Source organism: Prionailurus bengalensis, chromosome B4, assembly GCF_016509475.1.
Source record: "Prionailurus bengalensis isolate Pbe53 chromosome B4, Fcat_Pben_1.1_paternal_pri, whole genome shotgun sequence".
NCBI lineage: Eukaryota > Metazoa > Chordata > Mammalia > Carnivora > Felidae > Prionailurus > Prionailurus bengalensis.
The window spans coordinates 14,442,810-14,462,246 of record NC_057358.1 but is presented as its reverse complement, the minus strand read 5'-3'; the positions used below and the strand labels follow the sequence as shown (position 1 = coordinate 14,462,246).

The 19,437-nt window shown below is 39.7% G+C and overlaps 1 protein-coding gene across 1 annotated transcript in view; it reads left to right on the top strand.

Moving 5' to 3' along the window:
* ITGA8 (integrin subunit alpha 8) overlaps positions 1-19,437 on the top strand; it is a 195,122-nt gene that overhangs the window by 43,685 nt on the left and 132,000 nt on the right. Inside the window, exons 7-10 of the mRNA XM_043563837.1 lie at positions 7,776-7,901; positions 9,017-9,061; positions 16,075-16,118; positions 17,805-17,861. Coding sequence (XP_043419772.1) covers positions 7,776-7,901; positions 9,017-9,061; positions 16,075-16,118; positions 17,805-17,861 — 272 coding nt within the window. The remainder of the gene's footprint in view (positions 1-7,775; positions 7,902-9,016; positions 9,062-16,074; positions 16,119-17,804; positions 17,862-19,437) is intronic.

The window sequence follows — 19,437 nt, the reverse complement described above, 5'->3', positions numbered from 1 at the left end:
GTAATATGCCCAATAGAGAATTTAAAGAAAGAATCATAAAGATGCTCACGGACTTCAGAAAAGAGTGGAGGATATCAATGATCCTTATCAAAGAGATATGAAACACAAAAAAGAACCAATCCGAGATGTCCTTAATAAATGAAATTTAAAATACATGAGATGAAATAAATAGTAGACTAGAGGAAGCCCTGGAGAACAGAGTTATGGAAAGCAATCAAGCTGAACATGTGAGGGAAAAAAGTAATGCAAAATCAAAGGGCATAGGGAATTCAGTAACACCATCAAGCATAATGACATTTGCATCATCGGGATCCCAGAAAGAGAAGAGAGAGAAAAGGGGGCAGAACATTTATTTGAAGAAGTAAGAGCTGAAAACTTCCCAAATCTGGGGAAGGAAACAGAAATCCAGATCCAGGAGGTGCAGAGAGTCCCCAACAGAATCAATCCAAGAATGTCCACATCAAGACAAATAGCAATTAAAATGGCAAAAAGTAGTTATAAAGAGAGAAATTTAAAAGCACCAAAAGAAAAGAAAACGGTTACATACAAGGGAAACCCCATAAAGCTATCCACTGACTTTTTAGCAGAAACTTCGTAGTCCAGAAGGGAGTGGCATGATATATTCAAAGTGCTGAAAGAGAAAAATCTGCAGCCAAGAATACTCTATTCAGCAAGGCTCTCATTCAGAATAGAGGGAGAGAAAAAGAATTTCCCAGACAAACAAAAGTTAATAGAATTCATGACCTCTAAACCAGCCCTACAAGAAATGTTAAAGAGTAGAAAGGAACAACCTTAAGTAGGAGTAAGAAAAGTAGGAAGCAAAAAGCAGTAAAATTAAGTATATCTATAAAAATCAGTCAAGGGATTCACAAAATAAAAAGACGGAAAGTATGACAACATATATATCTAAAGCTTGGGAGGGAAAGGAGTTAAGAATGAGTTCAAACTTACAGATATCAACTTGATATAGACAGCTTCGTGTATAAGAGGTTATAGATAAACCTAATGATAGCCACAAATCAAAAACTAGTAATAGATATACAAAAAATAAAGAGAAATGAAATCCAAGTATATCACTAAAGAAAGCTGTCAAACCATGAGAGAACAGAGCAGGAGTAGAAAGGAACAGAGAAGAACTATAAAAACAACCATAAAATAAATATGAGATGGCAGTAGTATAAATCTATCAGTCATCACTTTGAATATAAATGGACTAAATGCTCCAATCAGAAGATGTAGGGTGGCAGAATGGATAAAAAGCAAGATTCATCTATATGCTTCCCACAAGAGACTCATTTCAGACCTAAAGACACATGCAGATTGAAAGTGAAGGGATGGAAAAGAATTTATCATACAAACGGATGTGAAAAGAAAGCCAGGATAACAGTACTTATAACAGACAAAATAAAAGTTTAAAACAAAGATAGTAACAAAAGACAAAGGAGGACACTATATAATCATAAAGGGAACAATCCCACAAGAAGATGTAACAATTGTAAATATTTATGCATCCAACAGAGAAGCACCCAAATACATGAAGCAGCTAATAACAAGCATAAAGGAAGTAATTGATAGTAGTACAATAATAGTAGGAGACTTTAACATGCCACTTTGGACAGATCATCCAAACAGAAAACGAACAAAGAAACAGTGGCTTTGAATGATATATTCAGAACAGATAGATTCAAAACATTCCATCCTACAAGAGCATAATACATATTCTTTTCAAGTGTTCATGGAACGTTCTCCAGAATAGATCAATATTAGGCCACAACACAAGTCTCAACAAATCAAAATGATCAAAGTCATAGCATGCATCTTTTCTGACCATAGTGCTATCAAACTAAAAACCAACAACAAGAAAAAATCTTGTGAAAGAGCTCAAATACATGGAGGTTAAATACCATGCTACTACACAATGAATGGAGCGGCTCAAGCAAGAAATCAAAGAGGAAATAAAAAAAATACATGAAGAAAAATGAAAATGAAAACCATGGTCCAAAATCTTTGGGATGCATCAATAGCTATTCTAAGAAGGAAGTTTATCTATCTCAAGAAGCAAGAAAAAAATCTCAAATAAACAACCTAACTTTGTATCCTTTTAAAGGAGCCAGAAAAAGAACAACAAACAAAACCAAAAACCAATAAAATGAAGGAAATAATAACAATTAGAGCAGAAATAAATGAAAGAGAAACTAAAAAAACAAACAAACAATGAAACTAGGAGCTGCTGCTTCTTTGAAAAGATCAACAAAATTGATAAACCTTTAGCCAGACTCCTCAAAAAAAAAAAAAAAAAGAATAAAATAGAGGACTCAAATAAAATCAGAAATGAAGGTGGAGAAATAAACTGAACAACCTAGAAGAAATGGATGAATTCATAGAAACGAATAACCTACCAAACTGAATCAGGAAGAAATAGAAAATTTGAACAGACTGGTAACCAGAAACAAAACTGAATCTGTAATTAAAAAAACCTCCCAACAAACAAAAGTCCAGAACCAGATGGCTTCACAGATGAATTCTAACAAATATTTAAAGAACAGTGAATACATAGTCCCAAACTATTCCACAAAATAGAAGAGGAAGGAAAGCTTCCAAATTCATTCTGTGAGGACAACAATACCCTGAAACCAAAAGCAGATAAAGACACTACAACAAAAAGAGAAAACAGGCCAATATCTCTGAAGAACATAGATGAAAAAGTCCTCAATAAAAATATTAACAAACTAGATCCAACAATACATTTAAAAAATCTGGGGCGCCTGGGTGGCGCAGTCGGTTAAGTGTCCGACTTCAGCCAGGTCACGATCTCACGGTCCGTGAGTTCGAGCCCCGCGTCGGGCTCTGGGCTGATGGCTCAGAGCCTGGAGCCTGTTTCCGATTCTGTGTCTCCCTCTCTCTCTGCCCTTCCCCCGTTCATGCTCTGTCTCTCTCTGTCCCAAAAATAAATAAACGTTAAAAAAAAATTTAAAAAAAAAATTATTCACCACAATCAAGCGAGATTATCCCCAGTATGCAAGGGTGATTTAGTATTCACAAATCAATCAACATGATACATCACATTAATAAGAGAAAGGATAAAAACCATATGATAATTTCAATAGATGCCAAAAAAAGCATTTGATAAAGTACAATGTCTATTCATGTGAAAACCCTATACCAAGTAGTTTTAGAGAGACTATACCTCAACATAATAAAGGCCACACATGAAAAATCCACAGGTAACATCATACTCAATGGTGAAAAACTGAATTTTCCCCCTAAGCTCAGGAACAAGACAAGGATGGCCACTCTCACCACTTTTATTCAACATAGTGCTGGAAATCCTAGCTGCAGCAATCAGACAAGAAAAAGAAAACCATCAAAATTGGTAAGAAAGAAGTAAAACGGTCATTCCTTGCAGATGACAAGATACTATATAGAGAGAATCCTAAAGACTCCACCAAAACACTACTAGAACTGATAAGTGAATTCAGTAAGGTTGCAGGATACAAAATCAATTTACAGAAATTCACTGCATTTCTACACAATAATAATGAGGCAGCAGAAAGAGAAATTAAGAAAACAATCCCGGGGCGCCTGGGTGGCGCAGTCGGTTAAGCGTCCGACTTCAGCCAGGTCACGATCTCGCGGTCTGGGAGTTTGAGCCCCGCGTTGGGCTCTGGGCTGATGGCTCGGAGCCTGGAGCCTGTTTCCGATTCTGTGTCTCCCTCTCTCTCTGGCCCTCCCCCGTTCATGCTCTGTCTCTCTCTGTCCCAAAAACAAATAAATGTTGAAAAGAAAAAATTAAAAAAAAAAAGAAAACAATCCCATTTACAATTGCACCAGAAATAGTAAAATAACAAGGAATAAACTTAACCAAGGAGATGAAAGGCCTGTTCTCTGAACACTGTAAAACATTGATGAAATAAATTGAAGACAACACAAACAAATGGAAAGATGTTCCATGCTCATGGACTGGAAGAACAAACATTGTTAAAATGCCCATATTACCCAAAGCAATGTAAAGATTTAATGCAATCTCTATCAAAATACCAACAGCATTTTTTTTTTTCACAGAACTAGAACAAACAATTCTAAAATTGGTATGGAACCACAAAAGACGCTGATTAGCCAAAGCGATCTTGAAAAAGCAAAACAAAATCGGAGGTATCACAATTCCAGATTTCAAGTTATACCACAAGTCTGCAGTACTCAAAACAGTATGGTACTGGCACAAAAATAGACATATAGATCAATAGAACAGAATAGAGAGCCCAGAAATAAACCCATGATTATAGGGACAGTTAATCTTTGACAAAGGAGGGAGGAATATCCAAAAGGGAAAAGACAGTTTCTTCAACAAATGGTGCTGAGAAAGCTGGACAGGTTACATGAATGAATGAATGCTGGAAAAATGAATGCATTTTTCTTCATGTATTTTTTAGTTCCTCCAGAATGAAGCTGGACATTATCTTACACCATACACAAAAATAACCTCAAAATGGATCCAGGACCTAAATGTGAGACCTGAAGCCATAAAAATCCTAGAAGAGAGCACTGACATCATTTCTCTGACATCAGCCGTATCAACATTTTTCTAGATATGTTTCCTAGGCAAGGGAAATAAAAACAAAAATAAACTGTTGGGACTACATCAAAATAAAAGGCTTCTGCACAGCAAAAGAAACAATCAACAAAACTAAAAGACAACATACTGAATGGGAGAAGATATTTGGAAGTTATATGTGTAATAAAGTGTTAGTATCCAAAATGTATATATAAACTTCTACAACTCGATACCAAAAAACAAATAATCTAATTAAAAATGGGCAAAAGACCTGAATAGACATTTCTCCAAAGAAGACATCCAGATAGCCAACAGACACATGAAAAGATGCTCAATGTCACTCATCATCAGGGAAATGCAAATTAAACCACAATAAGATATCACCTCACACCTGTCAAAATAGCTAAAATCAAAAACACAAGAACCAACAAGTGTTGATCCTCAATCCTTTCTTTGGAGAAAAAGGAACCTTCGTGCCCTGTTGATGGGAATGCAAACTGGTGTAGCCACTGTGGAGGCTTCCTCTAAAAATTAAAAATAGAATTACCCTAATGATCCCATAATTTCACTACTGGATATTTACCAAAGAATACAAAAACACTAATCAAAAAGATGTATGCACCCCTGTGTTCATTACAGCGTTATTTACAAGAGCTGAATTCTGTAAGCAGCCCAGCTGTGTAACAATAGATGAAGGGATAAAGAAGTGGTATATACACAACGAACTATTACTCACCTATTACTTCATTCTAAAAAAGAATGAAATCTTGTCATTTACAACTACATGGATAGATCTGTAGGGTATAATCATATTTCACTTAGGCTAAGCGAAATAAGTCAGAGAAAGACAAATGCCATATGATGACACTCATATATGGAATTTAAGAAACAAAACAAATGAACAAGTTAAAAAAAAGACAAACTAAAACACAGACTCTTAACTGTAGAGAGCAAACTGATGGTTACCAGTTGGGGGGGGGGATGGGTGAAATAGGCGAAGGGGACTAAGAGTACACTTACTTTGACAAGTACTGTGCGATGCATAGAATTGTAGAATCACTGTATCATATACCTGAAACTATATGACACTATATGTTAACTACACTGTAGTGAAAATTAAAAAATACAATAATATAAAACTACAGACACTTTTTAAAAAGCTAAGAAGAGATCCAGGATATGGGTTTATGATAAAATGGTATGTGAAATTACTGTTAAGCTTAATTCATACATGTACAACTATGAATATCAAATAATTAACATTTCAGTCTTAGAAATTATTTTGCAGATTGAAAAACAATATAATTTATGGAGTAGGTGGTTATGAAATAAAAAGTATGTGTTTAAAAGATTTGCTTCTAATTCACTCAGAGAATTCTTTTCTTTCCTAAAGTTAAAAAAATATATATATCTGGGGCGCCTGGGTGGCGCAGTCGGTTAAGCGTCCGACTTCAGCCAGGTCACGATCTCGCGGTTCGGGAGTTCAAGCCCCGCGTCAGGCTCTGGGCTGATGGCTCAGAGCCTGGAGCCTGTTTCCGATTCTGTGTCTCCCTCTCTCTCTGCCCCTCCCCCATTCATGCTCTGTCTCTCTCTGTCCCAAAAATAAATAAACGTTGAAAAAAAAAATGAAAAAAAAAATATCTGATACAGATGATTTGATGAAAAGTAGCCATACCAAGGAGATATAGAAGCATTGTCTGCAATAGGTAATGTAAAAATCTTTTTAGGCTTAAGGTTATAATGTTTTTAGAAGCAACTAAAGGAAAAAAGCAAAGGCAGTGTGTATGTAGGAGGAGGAAAGGGGGGATTTAGCCTTAACCCAGAGAAAATTGGCAGATTCTACAGACATTGTTCAGAAGTACGTGTGTGAATATCGTTGTCTTAATATCAGAACAGTCATTTCAGGAAGAGTCATTGGGAAATATTTATGGCCAGATTTGATAGTTTTATTCCTTTTGGACTTCAAACAGAAAGACTATGAATTATCAGTGAAGTCCCAAAGAATCATTTGGCTTTAAAATTACTATTAAATGTAAGTTTCTTAAAAGCTATCTCCAGTTTTCTCCCAAAAAGAATGAGATCACACTTTTCCCTTAGATATCCATCATAAATATGAGAATGCATGGAAATTGTGGAAAATGGCTGGCTATCTTTTGGATATTTGACCGCCCCAAATACAATCATATTTCAAGACTTTTAATAGTGACTTTATTTGGGAGATATTAGCCGAAGTTCTTACCCTATCATTGTTGCCAGCCTTGGATTCCTTTTTTTTGTTTTTTTGTTTTTTTGTTTTGCTAAAATTCTGGATCTCGCGGGACCTCACTGCCTCCTGTTGTCATAATTTTATGCTCTCTGTATACATTTTACCATAAAAAAATAAATGGCTCAAAAACTATGCAATTCCTTCCTTTTTTTTTTTTTTTTTTTACATTTTATTTATTTTTGAGAGAGAGAGAGAGACAGAGCACAAGTGGAAGAGAGGCGGAGAGAGAGGGAGGCACAGAATCTGAAGCAGGCTCCAGGCTCTGAGTTGTCAGCACAGAGCCCGATGTGGGGCTCAGACGCACAAGCCGTGAGATCATGACCTGAGCTGAAGTTGGACGCATAACCAACCGAGCCACCCAGGCACCCCTTTCCTTCCTTTAACATAAGTGACAGATTTCATAGTCTATTTATTAAGTATCTAGATTTAATCTGTATTTTGTGAGACGACAAAAAGTCTTAATAGAATGCCAAAGGAGAGCTTGTTTGTAACAGCAAAACCACATGACCTTAGAGAATGCATTCGTGTTCTTTGCGCCTCAGTTTCCCCACCCATATGAGGTTATATTTGGCTAGATGATCTCCAAGTTAGATGATGTTTCTTCTATCTGCAATGTTCCAGATTAAAATTTTAATCCATAAGTTTTGCCTACAGGTATCTTTACTCAGATATTTTTATCATTTGGAGGTAGAGGGAGTATGTATTGTGAAGGCAGCAGGAAGACAGATAATATTATGTAGTGATCTTTGGTTCTTCTGTCAGAATGGAAGGCTCTACCCAGCCATAACCAACTTTACCTGCAGTTCTAGTAGCAGGTGGGAAAATTCATCTTCAAAAACGCAAGCAATTCCATTATTGTTTTTAAGGGAGTCTGTGTTTTCAGGTGTTCTGTGTCTGCTCAGAGAGGGCCTGCCTCTTGCATTCATTCAGCTAATGCATCCATTTGTTTGGACACAGGTCAGGTGATCACTGCCAGTATTGCAGATATCATTGCGAATTACTCGTTCAAGGATATCCTAAGGAAATTGGCTCGAGAGAAACAGACAGACGTGGCTCCAGCTTCCTATGATGACAGTTACCTTGGTGAGATTCATTATTTAGCACATTTGTTGTTTCTCAAAAGGCAAACTTATTAAATGTAGGTGCAAACTTTATTCCTCACTTATCCGCTGTTCTTTGGCAGCTTGTGCAAATTTTCTTTTCTTACTAGCTGAGAATGGACTTTCCTTTTATTCAGCCATGGCATATAAGTCTTCTCTTTTGGTTCAGCCTATTTTATAGGCTCTGTAACAGACCTTTGCTTCAAATTCAGCAACCATTTTTTTATTTTAAAAATTTCAATAAATTACTCTAGAAGGATATGACTTTCACACAATAAAACATTGGCCTCAGCCCCAAAGTCAATTTCTTATTTAATGGGGGGAATTTCGATGGTTACTTTCTATGTTTTGATTTAGGCTGTAGTGTCCAGTTATGCAATCAAACACTAACTGTAAAAGTGTCTTGCGCATAAAATATTTTGCCAGTTGTAGAGACTATGAATTAGTGGGGCTGCCCAGTGCCATAGGGGCAACATGTTGGCCGTCCTTTCCAGCTTTCAGAGCAACAACAAAAGACCTTCCAGTTGCTAGAATGTTGTCAAAACGTATTATGCGGAAACCATACAATGTCAATGTGCCACGGTTGTTTCCCACCTTTAGTATCCTATAGGCATTTTGATTGCTTGATAAATGAAGCAAAATGCAGTTATGTTTTTCACCTCACCTCACTTTAGAGCTAAGTGACATTTGTGGAAAACCATCATTAAAGAAATTAGGAAATATACCTTCTTGGCGATCAGAAATAGCAAATGTTGAGCACAAAAGATACTTTCCGAGTGTCATGTCTGATCCTGATGAATCAGCGACCTTCAGGTACAGTGGCCACCATTTACTCTTTAAGGGGGATGATGAAGTATTCCTCACAATCTGATTGTGTTGCCATGTTCAGAAGAAGCGGACCGATTATGCTTCCAGGATTTAGTACGGAAGCGTTCGTTTCACTGTTTTTTCCCATCACAGAACCCTAAACTTTTATGTGATGATATTTGTTGAAATATCTGACCAAAGCAGTACTATGGCAGTTCTTTCATTTTTCTAGATAAAGCTCATTTGTAAAGCCTTCAAACACGTGACTAGTTTTCCTTTTCTTTAACCCAGGATATTCAGTTGCTGCTGGGGAATTCACTGGAGACTCTGAGCAAGGTGAGAGACATTATTGGATGTAAGTCATTTGTAAAGCACGGGGAAAGGTAAAAGGACCTGAAAAGCCCTGTTATAAATGTGATTTTCTTTGCTACACAAATGTATAATAATGGAATCCCAGAATGTGTATGATAATATTATGTAGAAAAACAAACCAAATACACTTCAGCACAGCATTTTAAGTCTTAAATAACTTCATCATACTGAATGTCAATCGTTATAAAATCGAGTTAAGCAATAAAAAACAAGTCCAATAATCCCATATTATGCATGAGAAAAATACAGGTGATTAAATGGCCCACAGAGGGGCGCCCGGGTGGTTCGGTCAGTTAAGTGTCCAACTCTTTGATTTTGGTTCAGGTCATGATCTCGCAGTTTGTGAGTCTGAGCCCCACATTGGGCTCTGGGCTGACAGTGGGGAGTCTGCTTGGTATTGTCTCCCTCTCTCTCTGCCCCTCCCCCATTTGCTCTCTGTAGCTCTCTCAAAATAAATTAAAAAATAAATAAACTTAAAAAAAATGGCCTACACAAAAGCCATGCTATTAGTGACAGATCACATTTGAAAAGTCAAGATCCCCCGTCTTTAATTTCTGGACATTCACATTGGACGTGTCCCTACTAAACTCCCTCCCGGGCTCCAACCCAACACCTCTACATTATTTCCTTTTCCCCTTTGGACATGCTCAAGCTCAAAATAACAGAATGAATTAACTCCTGTTCTCATATATGCCCCTCACCTCTGTCCTCTATACCTTACAATGGCTGCCATCTCTGGTTTCCGTCCCCTGAATCTGTAGCTACTCTAATTTCGACAGGTCAAATGCTACTTTTTTTTTTTAGTACAATTTAAAATGTCATCTCCTTCTTTCTCTTCCTTCTTTAAACTCCTGTATGATCTCATTTTTCTCCCTCCTAAGGAATTTGCCATTCATTCATTCTTCCAGTTTTTCTTGAGCACCTGCTATGTGCCAGGCTATGTGTTAAATGTTGAACACACAGAGGCGAACAGATGGTCCTCAATCTCAGAGTTTATAGTCCCAGTGGGGCTGACAGGCATTAAACGGCGAGCACAAAATACCTGATAAACAATTGTAGTAAGTGGGAGGATAAAGTTCTAAACATAAAACTAATCTAAGCCCCATGACCTCATCACCTCCCAGGGGCCCTGTCTCCTAAGACTATCACATCAAGGGTTAGGTTTCAACATACAAATTTTGGGGGTACACAAACATTCAGTCCCTGGCAATACCTATCATATACAAGACTGGTAATATTTATTGAATGAATGAATCATCAATCAATCAGTATTTCCATCTTGTTTCATATGAACCTTAACTGCTTTTCACTAGTGTGTTTTAATGAATTCACAAAGAATTAAGAGTAAATGAAATGTGGGCCATCCCTGGAAATCATCAGAGCTTATTGTATTGTATTGTATTGTATTGTATTGTATTGTATTGTAGAGAGAGAACGAGCAGGGAGGAAGGGCAGAGGGAGAGAGACAGAGAGAGAGAGAGAGAGAGAGAGAGAGAGAGAGAGAGAGAATCCTAAGCAGGCTCCAAGCTCAGCATGGAGCCCGATGTAGGGCTTGATCCCATGATCCTGGGATCTTGATCTGAGCTGAAATCAAGAGTCAGACGCTCAACCAACTGAGCCACGCAGGTGCCCCAGAGCTCTTTTAACTGTTTCATCTCAAAAAGATTTACAAAGCAGAAATTCACAGAGAATAAAACATTCTTTATGCAGTGAGGTAGGGATTGAACACAGAGGTTTTGTGGTTTTTTTTCTTTAAAAGAATATTTTTCTTTTAAATACAAGATAGTTCTTTTTTTTTTTTTAATTTTTTTAAACCTTTATTCAGTTTTGAGAGACAGAGCACAAGTGGAGGAGGGGCGGAGAGAGAGGGAGACATAGGATCCGAAGGAGGCTCCAGGCTCTGAGCTGTCAGCACAGAGCCCGAAATGGCGTTCAAACTCATGAGCCATGAGATCATGACCTGAGCCAAAGTTGGATGCTGAACCAACTGAGTCACCCAGGCACCCCTAAATACAAGCTAATTCTTTTTTTTTTTTTTAATTTTTTTTTCAACGTTTTTATTTATTTTTGGGACAGAGAGAGAGACAGAGCATGAACGGGGTAGGAGCAGAGAGAGAGGGAGACACAGAATCGGAAACAGGCCTCAGGCTCCGAGCCATCAGCCCAGATGCCTGACGCGGGGCTCGAACTCACGGACCGCGAGATCGTGACCTGGCTGAAGTCGGACGCTTAACCGACTGCGCCACCCAGGCGCCCCACAAGCTAATTCTTAAAGGCTCTCTCTTTCCACACATTTTTTTCTTCAAGATTTTAAAAGACAATCTGTTGTGGTAGTTAAAAGCGTAGACTTTGGAGCTAGACCACTTGGGTTTCAACCCTGACTTTGCCATCTACCAGGTCTGTGACCTAGTTACCTAACATCTCAGTGCCTCCATTTCTTTATTTCTAAAAGAGAGATAGTGGTGATGGTAATGATGATGATGTTGGTGATGATGATGATGGTAGTGATGCTGAGGAGGAGGAGGATGGTGTTGATGATGACAACAATGAAGATGATAGTATCATCTGTATCATAGGAGTCTTAGGATTAAGTGAGCTAATCCTACATTCATAAAACAGTATAATACTGATACATAACAAATACTATTTAAATATTAGCTATAATGAGAAAGAATTCTTGGGTTAGAGTCCATCAGAGATAAAATTAAATTCCTAGTACCTTAGAAAAGTCCAATCTTCTAATCACTCAGTGATTTAGCAAAGGAAATTGTAAAATATGCCAAATGATTTTAAACATGGCATTAAACTCCTGTTGGAAAGTTCCCCAGGAGAAAATTCAGTCCTGACCCAAGGAAATTATTAGGGGTGCATGACAGCACATCACAGGGAAGCATGGTAGGAAATCATAGTGGTTTTCCATTAGATCAGAGAAATATCTAGAAGACGGATCCAAGTTTTAAATGATATGTAAAGTAAAGGCACTATCAGGGAGTGATCCATTCGTCAGACCACACCAAGTCCAAGACTGCCCATGTTCACTACTTACTCAAGCAGACTGGAAAGAGTTGAAGTTCTTTGAAACCTAGTGAGTGACCTGATGTACTGTAGATTAGAAGCCCTTAACGTGGGATCCTTGTATTCCGGGTGGTACAGGGACGGATGGACTTCACAGGGTTTGAACCCCTAGAAATTATATGCAAGGTGTTATATACCTATGAATTTTTCCAATGAGAAGATCCATAACTTTCATCTATTTCCCAAGTGTGTTCATGACTCAAAAAAGGTTAAGATCTTTGGTTCTTGTTTTAGAGTCCAACGTGGTGAGCTAAAACCAAAAAAGTGATATGGCCCTAACCAATCCTAGGAAAGTCATTTGGTGTGGTAGAAAAAACATTGACGTGGCTCTCAGTTCTTGAGTCTTACTGCTCACCAACTATGTACAGTGACTGAACCTTTCTAAGCCTTATTTTCTCCACACGTCCATAGGGGTATGAATGCCTACTTTTTAGAGGTTAAATTATGGAAATATTATAAAGCTTGTGGCACATTGTCTTAGTGGGTGGAAAACATTCGCTAAACACCAGCTTCCTTTTTGCTTCTTGCTGGTGGGGTTGATGCCCAGGTCATGTATTTCAAGGCCAGGGATATTAAGAGATCTTTGAAGGTTTTCCTATGAGTTATTGAAATGGATCTGAGAAAAGTCACTTACTTTCTCTCCCAACTGAATTTTTGTAGTTGAGTGATAGTTCTAACTTGTCTTAAAACTCCAAACCATTCTATGTATGTATGTATGTATGTATGTATGTATGTATGTATTTTTAGCGTTTACTTATTATTGAGAGGCAGAGAGAAAGAGAGAGAGCATGAGCAGGGGAGGGGCAGAGAGAGAGGGAGACACAGAATCCGAAGCAGGCTCCAGGCTCTGAGCTGTCAGCACAGAGCCTGATGCAGGGCTCGAACTCACAACCCATGAGATCATGACCTGAGCCGAAGTCGGACGCTTAACCAACCAAGCCACCCAGGCGCCCCCAACATGACTTTTAATAACTTCTAAGTGCTGTGACTACGTGGGGTGACAGACTCCAACGTTACTGAGTGTGATGGTTGATTTCTTTTAAATGAAATTCTGAAGGTTTGCGGAAGGGTTAGTAGTGGTTGTCATGCATCTCAAACGGGATAGTCCCTTCAGACTCCTCTGGTTGACAGGCCTGATCCTGGAATCAGTCAACTCCATTATATTTGATGGTGGTTTGTTGTTAGATGCCAATTTAATTCACGCCAAATAAATATTGTTGAAAACTGAGCAGCGTGCGACCGGTTCTGATAGCTTTCCTGGAAATCTGTCCAGATAGCTTAGTTATTCTGAATCCAGTTTTATTCTTCAAGGACATGCTTCACCTTCCCTCCCATTGCTATGGTTGAGCAGTCCATGCCCCTGGGTAAGACTTTGCGCCTAGACTTTGCACCATACCTCATTGCCTCTTGTGACTCAGAGAAGGGACTCCAACCATTCCCACATCATGATTTTCTTTGGATCATTCCCACCACTGTACAAACATACTTCTCTGACCTTAAGAAGTAAATTTGTTACTCCACTCCCTCCTCCAGCAAGCACCTATTGACTCTGCTTCAAAAGAGCTGTCACTCTTCTCGGCTGTATCTCTGTCCGCTGTATCTACTGCCTTCTCATCTTCAACTCACCACTCAGCTGAAATGGCTCCTGTCAAGCAAACCAGTGGCCTCTATGCACCTCCTCTTCCTTGATTATCATGAGCACTGAAAGAATTCATTATTCCCTCCTCATTTCTTCCCTTGGCTTCCCAGACACTTGTAGCTCCCTCTTCCCTCTCCCTCCCCCCTTCCCTCTCTGTTGTTGATTCCCCTTTAATTTCTCTCATATCATTGAGGTGTCCCAGGGTTAAACACTTGGATTCTTTCTTTCCTCTTTGAGTTGTTGGTAACCTCGTCCAGTCTCATTGTTTTTCCAGCTTCTACTGAGTTCCAGGTTCCAGGTATTTCTCCAGATGACGCTGAATTCCAGGTTCAGGGATATGTGTTCTAATATCTGGAACCTCAATTCAGTACTCAACATCTCTGTTTGAGTAGTTCTCTCAAACTTAATGTGCTCATGAGCGAACTTCTGACCTTCTCCCCAGAACACGGTCCACCATCCTCTCAATTGCTTGAGCCACATACCTTGGAAGTCAGCCTTGTACTGTGCTCTTTCTCTCACACCCCATCCATACCCAATTTATGAGTAGACCTGCTAACGAAACTCTCAAATATGACCAGAATCTGACCATTTCTCACCTCCTGCACAGCTTGTACTCAGATTCAAGTCCCCCAGCTTTATTGCAGTAGCCTCCTACCTGGTCTCTCTCTCTCTCTCTCTCTCTCCCCCCTTGCCCTCCTGTAGTCTGCTCTAAATTCAGCAACCAAAGTGGTCCTTTAGACACAGAAGTCAGATCACGTAACTTCTTTGATCTAGTGATTTTTCAACTCCTTCAGTCTGAAATCCAAGACTTTACAATGAGCTAAAAGTCTCCATTCATAAGATTTTGACCTCATTTCCTACCCCTTTCCGCCTCACTCCCTCCCCTCCAGCCACCCTGGTCTCTTTACTATTCTCTGAATACTCCAGACACACTTCTACCTCAGGACCTTTGCAGTTGCCATACCTTCTGACTAGAACATACTTTTCCAATACCTCCATAATATTTACATCTCCACTTTCTTCATTTTTGGCCCCAATGTCTTTTTCTTGCCAAGTCCTCTCCTGCAAGTTGTGCCCTAATAAGGCCTAAGTCCTTTCTCATCCCACCTCCATTTCCCCCTGTACCATTTTACTGTTCGGTTTTTCTCCACTCACCATACTCACCCCTTCAAATATGCCATTTCGTCAACTCTGTTTTTTAAATGGACTGTCTCTTCCAACCAGAGCATGAGCTCCGTGAGAGCAGGGCATTTTTGTCCAATGTGCTCACTATTTTTTACTCCATTTGCCTATAATGTTTGTTGATTGAATGAGTGGATTGACGGCTGAAAAGTCCAACATCTATCCCCAAACGAACCTTCTTTGATTGTTCACGCTAACAGCATGAGCACCCAACTCTGCCAGAGCACAGCACATCCGATGTAGTTGAGGCCAGAACTCGCGCCAGACCTTCCACAGCAGGTGAGGGGAAGGGGAATTTAAATAGAAGGGGATTCTCTTCCAGACCCTTCCTATTTAAATTAAACTAAAAGGTTAACCCCGATGAATCAAAGGATAGTTTAGATTTGTAGAAACAAGAGCCGAAAGATCTTTGATAACCAGCCAGTCCCAACTCCCACACTATTGCAGGTGACCGGAAAAAGTGGGGGTAAATGATTCATCCCAGGTATATGGCAGACCCAAGAATAGAACCACTGTCTTCTGAATCTAGAGACGGATCACTGTGCCCTGAATTATATGGACTTTTTTCCCCACAGTTGGCTCTTCTGTTTGTGTTACCGACGCTTCCTTTCTAGGGGACCCTAAGCTGCCAGGTCACCCCCTAATTCTGCTGCCAACAAACACTTGCAAGGGGGCCAGACTCGTATCATTTATGATGGCTTTTCTTTAGGTAACCGAACTTTTTTGCCATGTGAGGGTGACAGAAGCTGTACTTTTCACACTAGTACAAAAGATGTCACCACAGTGAAAGCCGGAGAAATCGGACTCAGAGGTTTAACTTACGAATCACATGCAGAGCTGAGAAGTCAGGCTTCTGCTATGCAGGCAGAAACACATTGGAGACCGGTGGTGAAGGCTAGGAAATCTCACAGGACAACTTCTGTTTTCCGTGGTCTGTAGCAGAAGCAAAATGCAAACCCGTGACTTCACACTTCTAGCTCCTCAAGTGATCGTTACGTAAAAAGCACTCTCTTTAACTCATTTCTTGGGTGGCTTAAAAATATATGTAATTCCCCTTCTAAATGAATATTTTTATCCCCAGAGCTGGTTGCCGGAGTTCCAAGAGGAGCACAGAATTTTGGATATGTGAGTACCAAGAATGCATCGTACAATATTTTCTTCTACATGCAAAGAAACGTTCCCTTTCATTTGACTTTTTTTATGTTTATTTACTTTTGAGACAGAGACAGACAGAGCATGAGCAGAGGAAGGTAGAGAGAGAGAGGGAGACACAGAATCCGAAGCAGGCTCCAGGCTCCGAGCTATCAGCACAGAGCCTGATGCGGGGCTCGAACTCACGAGCTGTGAGATCATGACCTGAGCTGAAGTCAGACACCCAACCGACTGAGCCACCCAGGCGCCCCTCTTCCATGCAACTTTTAAGTGGCTTACCATGTCTTTTAATCGTGAGCCCCTACAGATCCGTGCTTGCTTGCTTGCTTGCTTGCTTACTAAAAAGGAAGAAAAACAAGTGAGGCTAGATTTTTTTTTCCTGATCTATGTACAGGATGTACTACATAGTTTGTGGGACCCAGTGCAAAATGATAATGCAGGGCCCTTTGTTCAAATGATTAAGAATTTCAGGAGAGCACCAGCTGGGCATTAAACCAAGGGTGGGGCCCATTGGAACATGGGGACCGGAGCACAGGTCCCCACCCACGAAGCCAGCATGATCCTTGTGCATAATCTAGGACAAACTGCAGAAGACACTGTCGCTGACAGGCTGAGCGTTTTCATACGGCTCCTACGACAGAAATAAGAAAATCGATCGCTATTGCACTAGTGTGTTAGTTTCCCAAGACTGACACAACAAAAGACCACAAACTGGGTGGCTTGCAACAACACGGATTTATTTTCTCACAGGTCAAGAGACCAGGGTCTGGAAGCAAAGCGTCAGGCAGGGTCACGCTTCCTGCATCTAGCAGCTCTTTCTTACCTATTCTGGCTTGAGGTGGCCACTACCTGATTTTGGTGTATGTCAGCACGATTTCAGTCTCTGCCCCTGGCCTCGTACGGCCGTCCTCCAGCCGTGTCTGTGTGTCCTCCCCTTTCCTCAAGAGGACATCAGTCACTGCACATAGGGCCCACCCGAAATCTGGGATGACTTCATCTCAATTTCCTGAACCTGTTTCACCTACAAAGACCCTATTTCCAAATAAGGTCACCTTATGAAACTCTGGGTGTTGTAAATTTTGGAGGGACACTATTCAAACCCATTAGAGCTAGTTACCACAAAAGTAGGAAAAGAAAATCAAGACACCTTGTGACCAGAAAAGGTTATATTTTAAATAATGTTTATTATTTTAAAACTCTAGTAAATGTAATATCTGAAGAGAATTAAAAGTAATATTTTTGCTATCTGGGTAGCATTTTTAATTTTAACCTTTTTTTTTTTTTTGCAAAGAGCCATAATCATCAATTTTTCATAACATAAACACAGAAGTGAATTTGGATAAAAATCATAATTAGGTGAATTAACTGGCCAGCAGGTTAATTGCTGTGAGCATTCAGTTGAATTCAATTTCTGTTTTCCCTTTTCAGATTAGTAAGCATGCATTTTATCTGAGAATGTCAGAGACTTAACCATAAATAAAAGTTCAGTTGGATTTTTTAAAGCTCATTCTTATGGGATTGCATTTTTGTTTTACATAGCATTAACTGTTTACCACTCTTCCCCCAAATTTAAAACTGATTTAAGTTATAATTTAAAATGTGGGTTTTTTCCTCCAATTCTGTCAAATGATATAACCTATCTCATTTCTATGATTTCAGGTTTCAATCATTAACTCTACAGATATGACTTTTATTCAGAATTTCACTGGTGAACAGGTGAAGACCTTTTAATGTCAAATAATGTCACTCGGTACTCATAGTAAATTGCAATGTTCATACCATTTATTCATTCATAAAAGAAATGTTTACTGAGCACCTACTATGTGCTAGGAACTGTTGCGGGCCCTGGGAATATAACCATGCCTCTGACAGACAGGATCCCAGCTCTCCTATTGTAATGTCGCTAACTGCTAGGATCTGAGAGCAATCCTGTTATGTTCTGGTCCTGTATGGAGTGTGCCTGGTGGTGAGTTCCAGGTATATGCCTTCCCTCTGAGAAGATAAAGGTTTCTCCTAGGTCTCACTGTATCAGTCGGAATCAATGGGCTTGTACTCTGTCTCTCTTCCTCACTGTGACTGGAGCCTTCCACCCAAAGCAACATTATGTGGGGGTTCACAAGCTACCTGGTTCTGGTCCCTTCCTTCCAGGGGCCAGATATCGCTCCTCACCCACTGTTACTGGCCGAGGTCTTATTAAGAAAAGCTTAATTGCCTATCATTCTCTGAGGTCATACTTCATTCACCACCCTGAGTTTTCCTGGGTACTGTGATCTGTGGAAATTTGGCACATTTCTTTAAACAACGAATGTGATATGGTTTAGGGAGCCATCATGAGTTGAATCAGTTTCTCTGGGCAACCCATAACCAGAAACCCACACTGCTGAATTTCTAGGAAGCCCCACATTAGAGTCTGGCCAAGTTACATCTTGGCCTCCTGGATCGTGGTTGAAGATCCTTAGATGCTCCCCTCTTAGCTAGAGATACAGATTTGCAGTAATGTCATTGTCAAGCAATTTTGATTGATAGAGTTTTTTAATGAGCATGGCACATTTTTTGTATTCTCCCCCCAAATTGGGGCTTTAGTCTATCCATTACTCCGCAGTTTTCAACAAAGTGTTTGGCAATGTCTCTCATGCACTGTTACGGTAAATATGGAGACAGAAGGCTGGGACAATAGTGAACCTGGATGAACTTACAACTTTTTAACTATTCTCAAGTGACGGTATTTAATGGTTTATGGGAAATGTGGCAAGACTTCTCTTTTGCCCAGCTCTGTTTCACATTTTTATCATTAGAAGGTCTTTAAATATTATTAAATTTGGCCCGTCTATAACTTTGTGCCCTCCGTACCATCTAGCTGTTCAGTCTTGAACTTCAGAATTCAGTGCGTGAGGGATGAAATTCCTCTGAGCGAAGGCCACACGGTGCCACACTAGGAGTAAGAATTTCACTGTCGATGGTTGGAATAGAGAAGGGAGGTAGGAGAACTGAGTTACTGCACAGTTATCTCGTGCATTTGTTCCCTCTGCCAAGAGCCTTTTGCACCTGGCACCTGTATCTTAGTCTTTAGAATACTATTATAAAAATGCCACAGATTGGGGGGCTAAAAAACCCAAATGTTTATGTCTCACAGTTCTGGAAGACTGGGAAGCCTGGGATCAAGGGGTAGGCAGATTCAGTATCTGGTGAGAGCTGGCTTCCCGATTCATATACATGGCCATAGTCGTATGTCCTCAGATGGTGTAAGGAGGGCTTCAGAGCTCTCTGGGGTCTCTTTTATAAGGGCACTAAC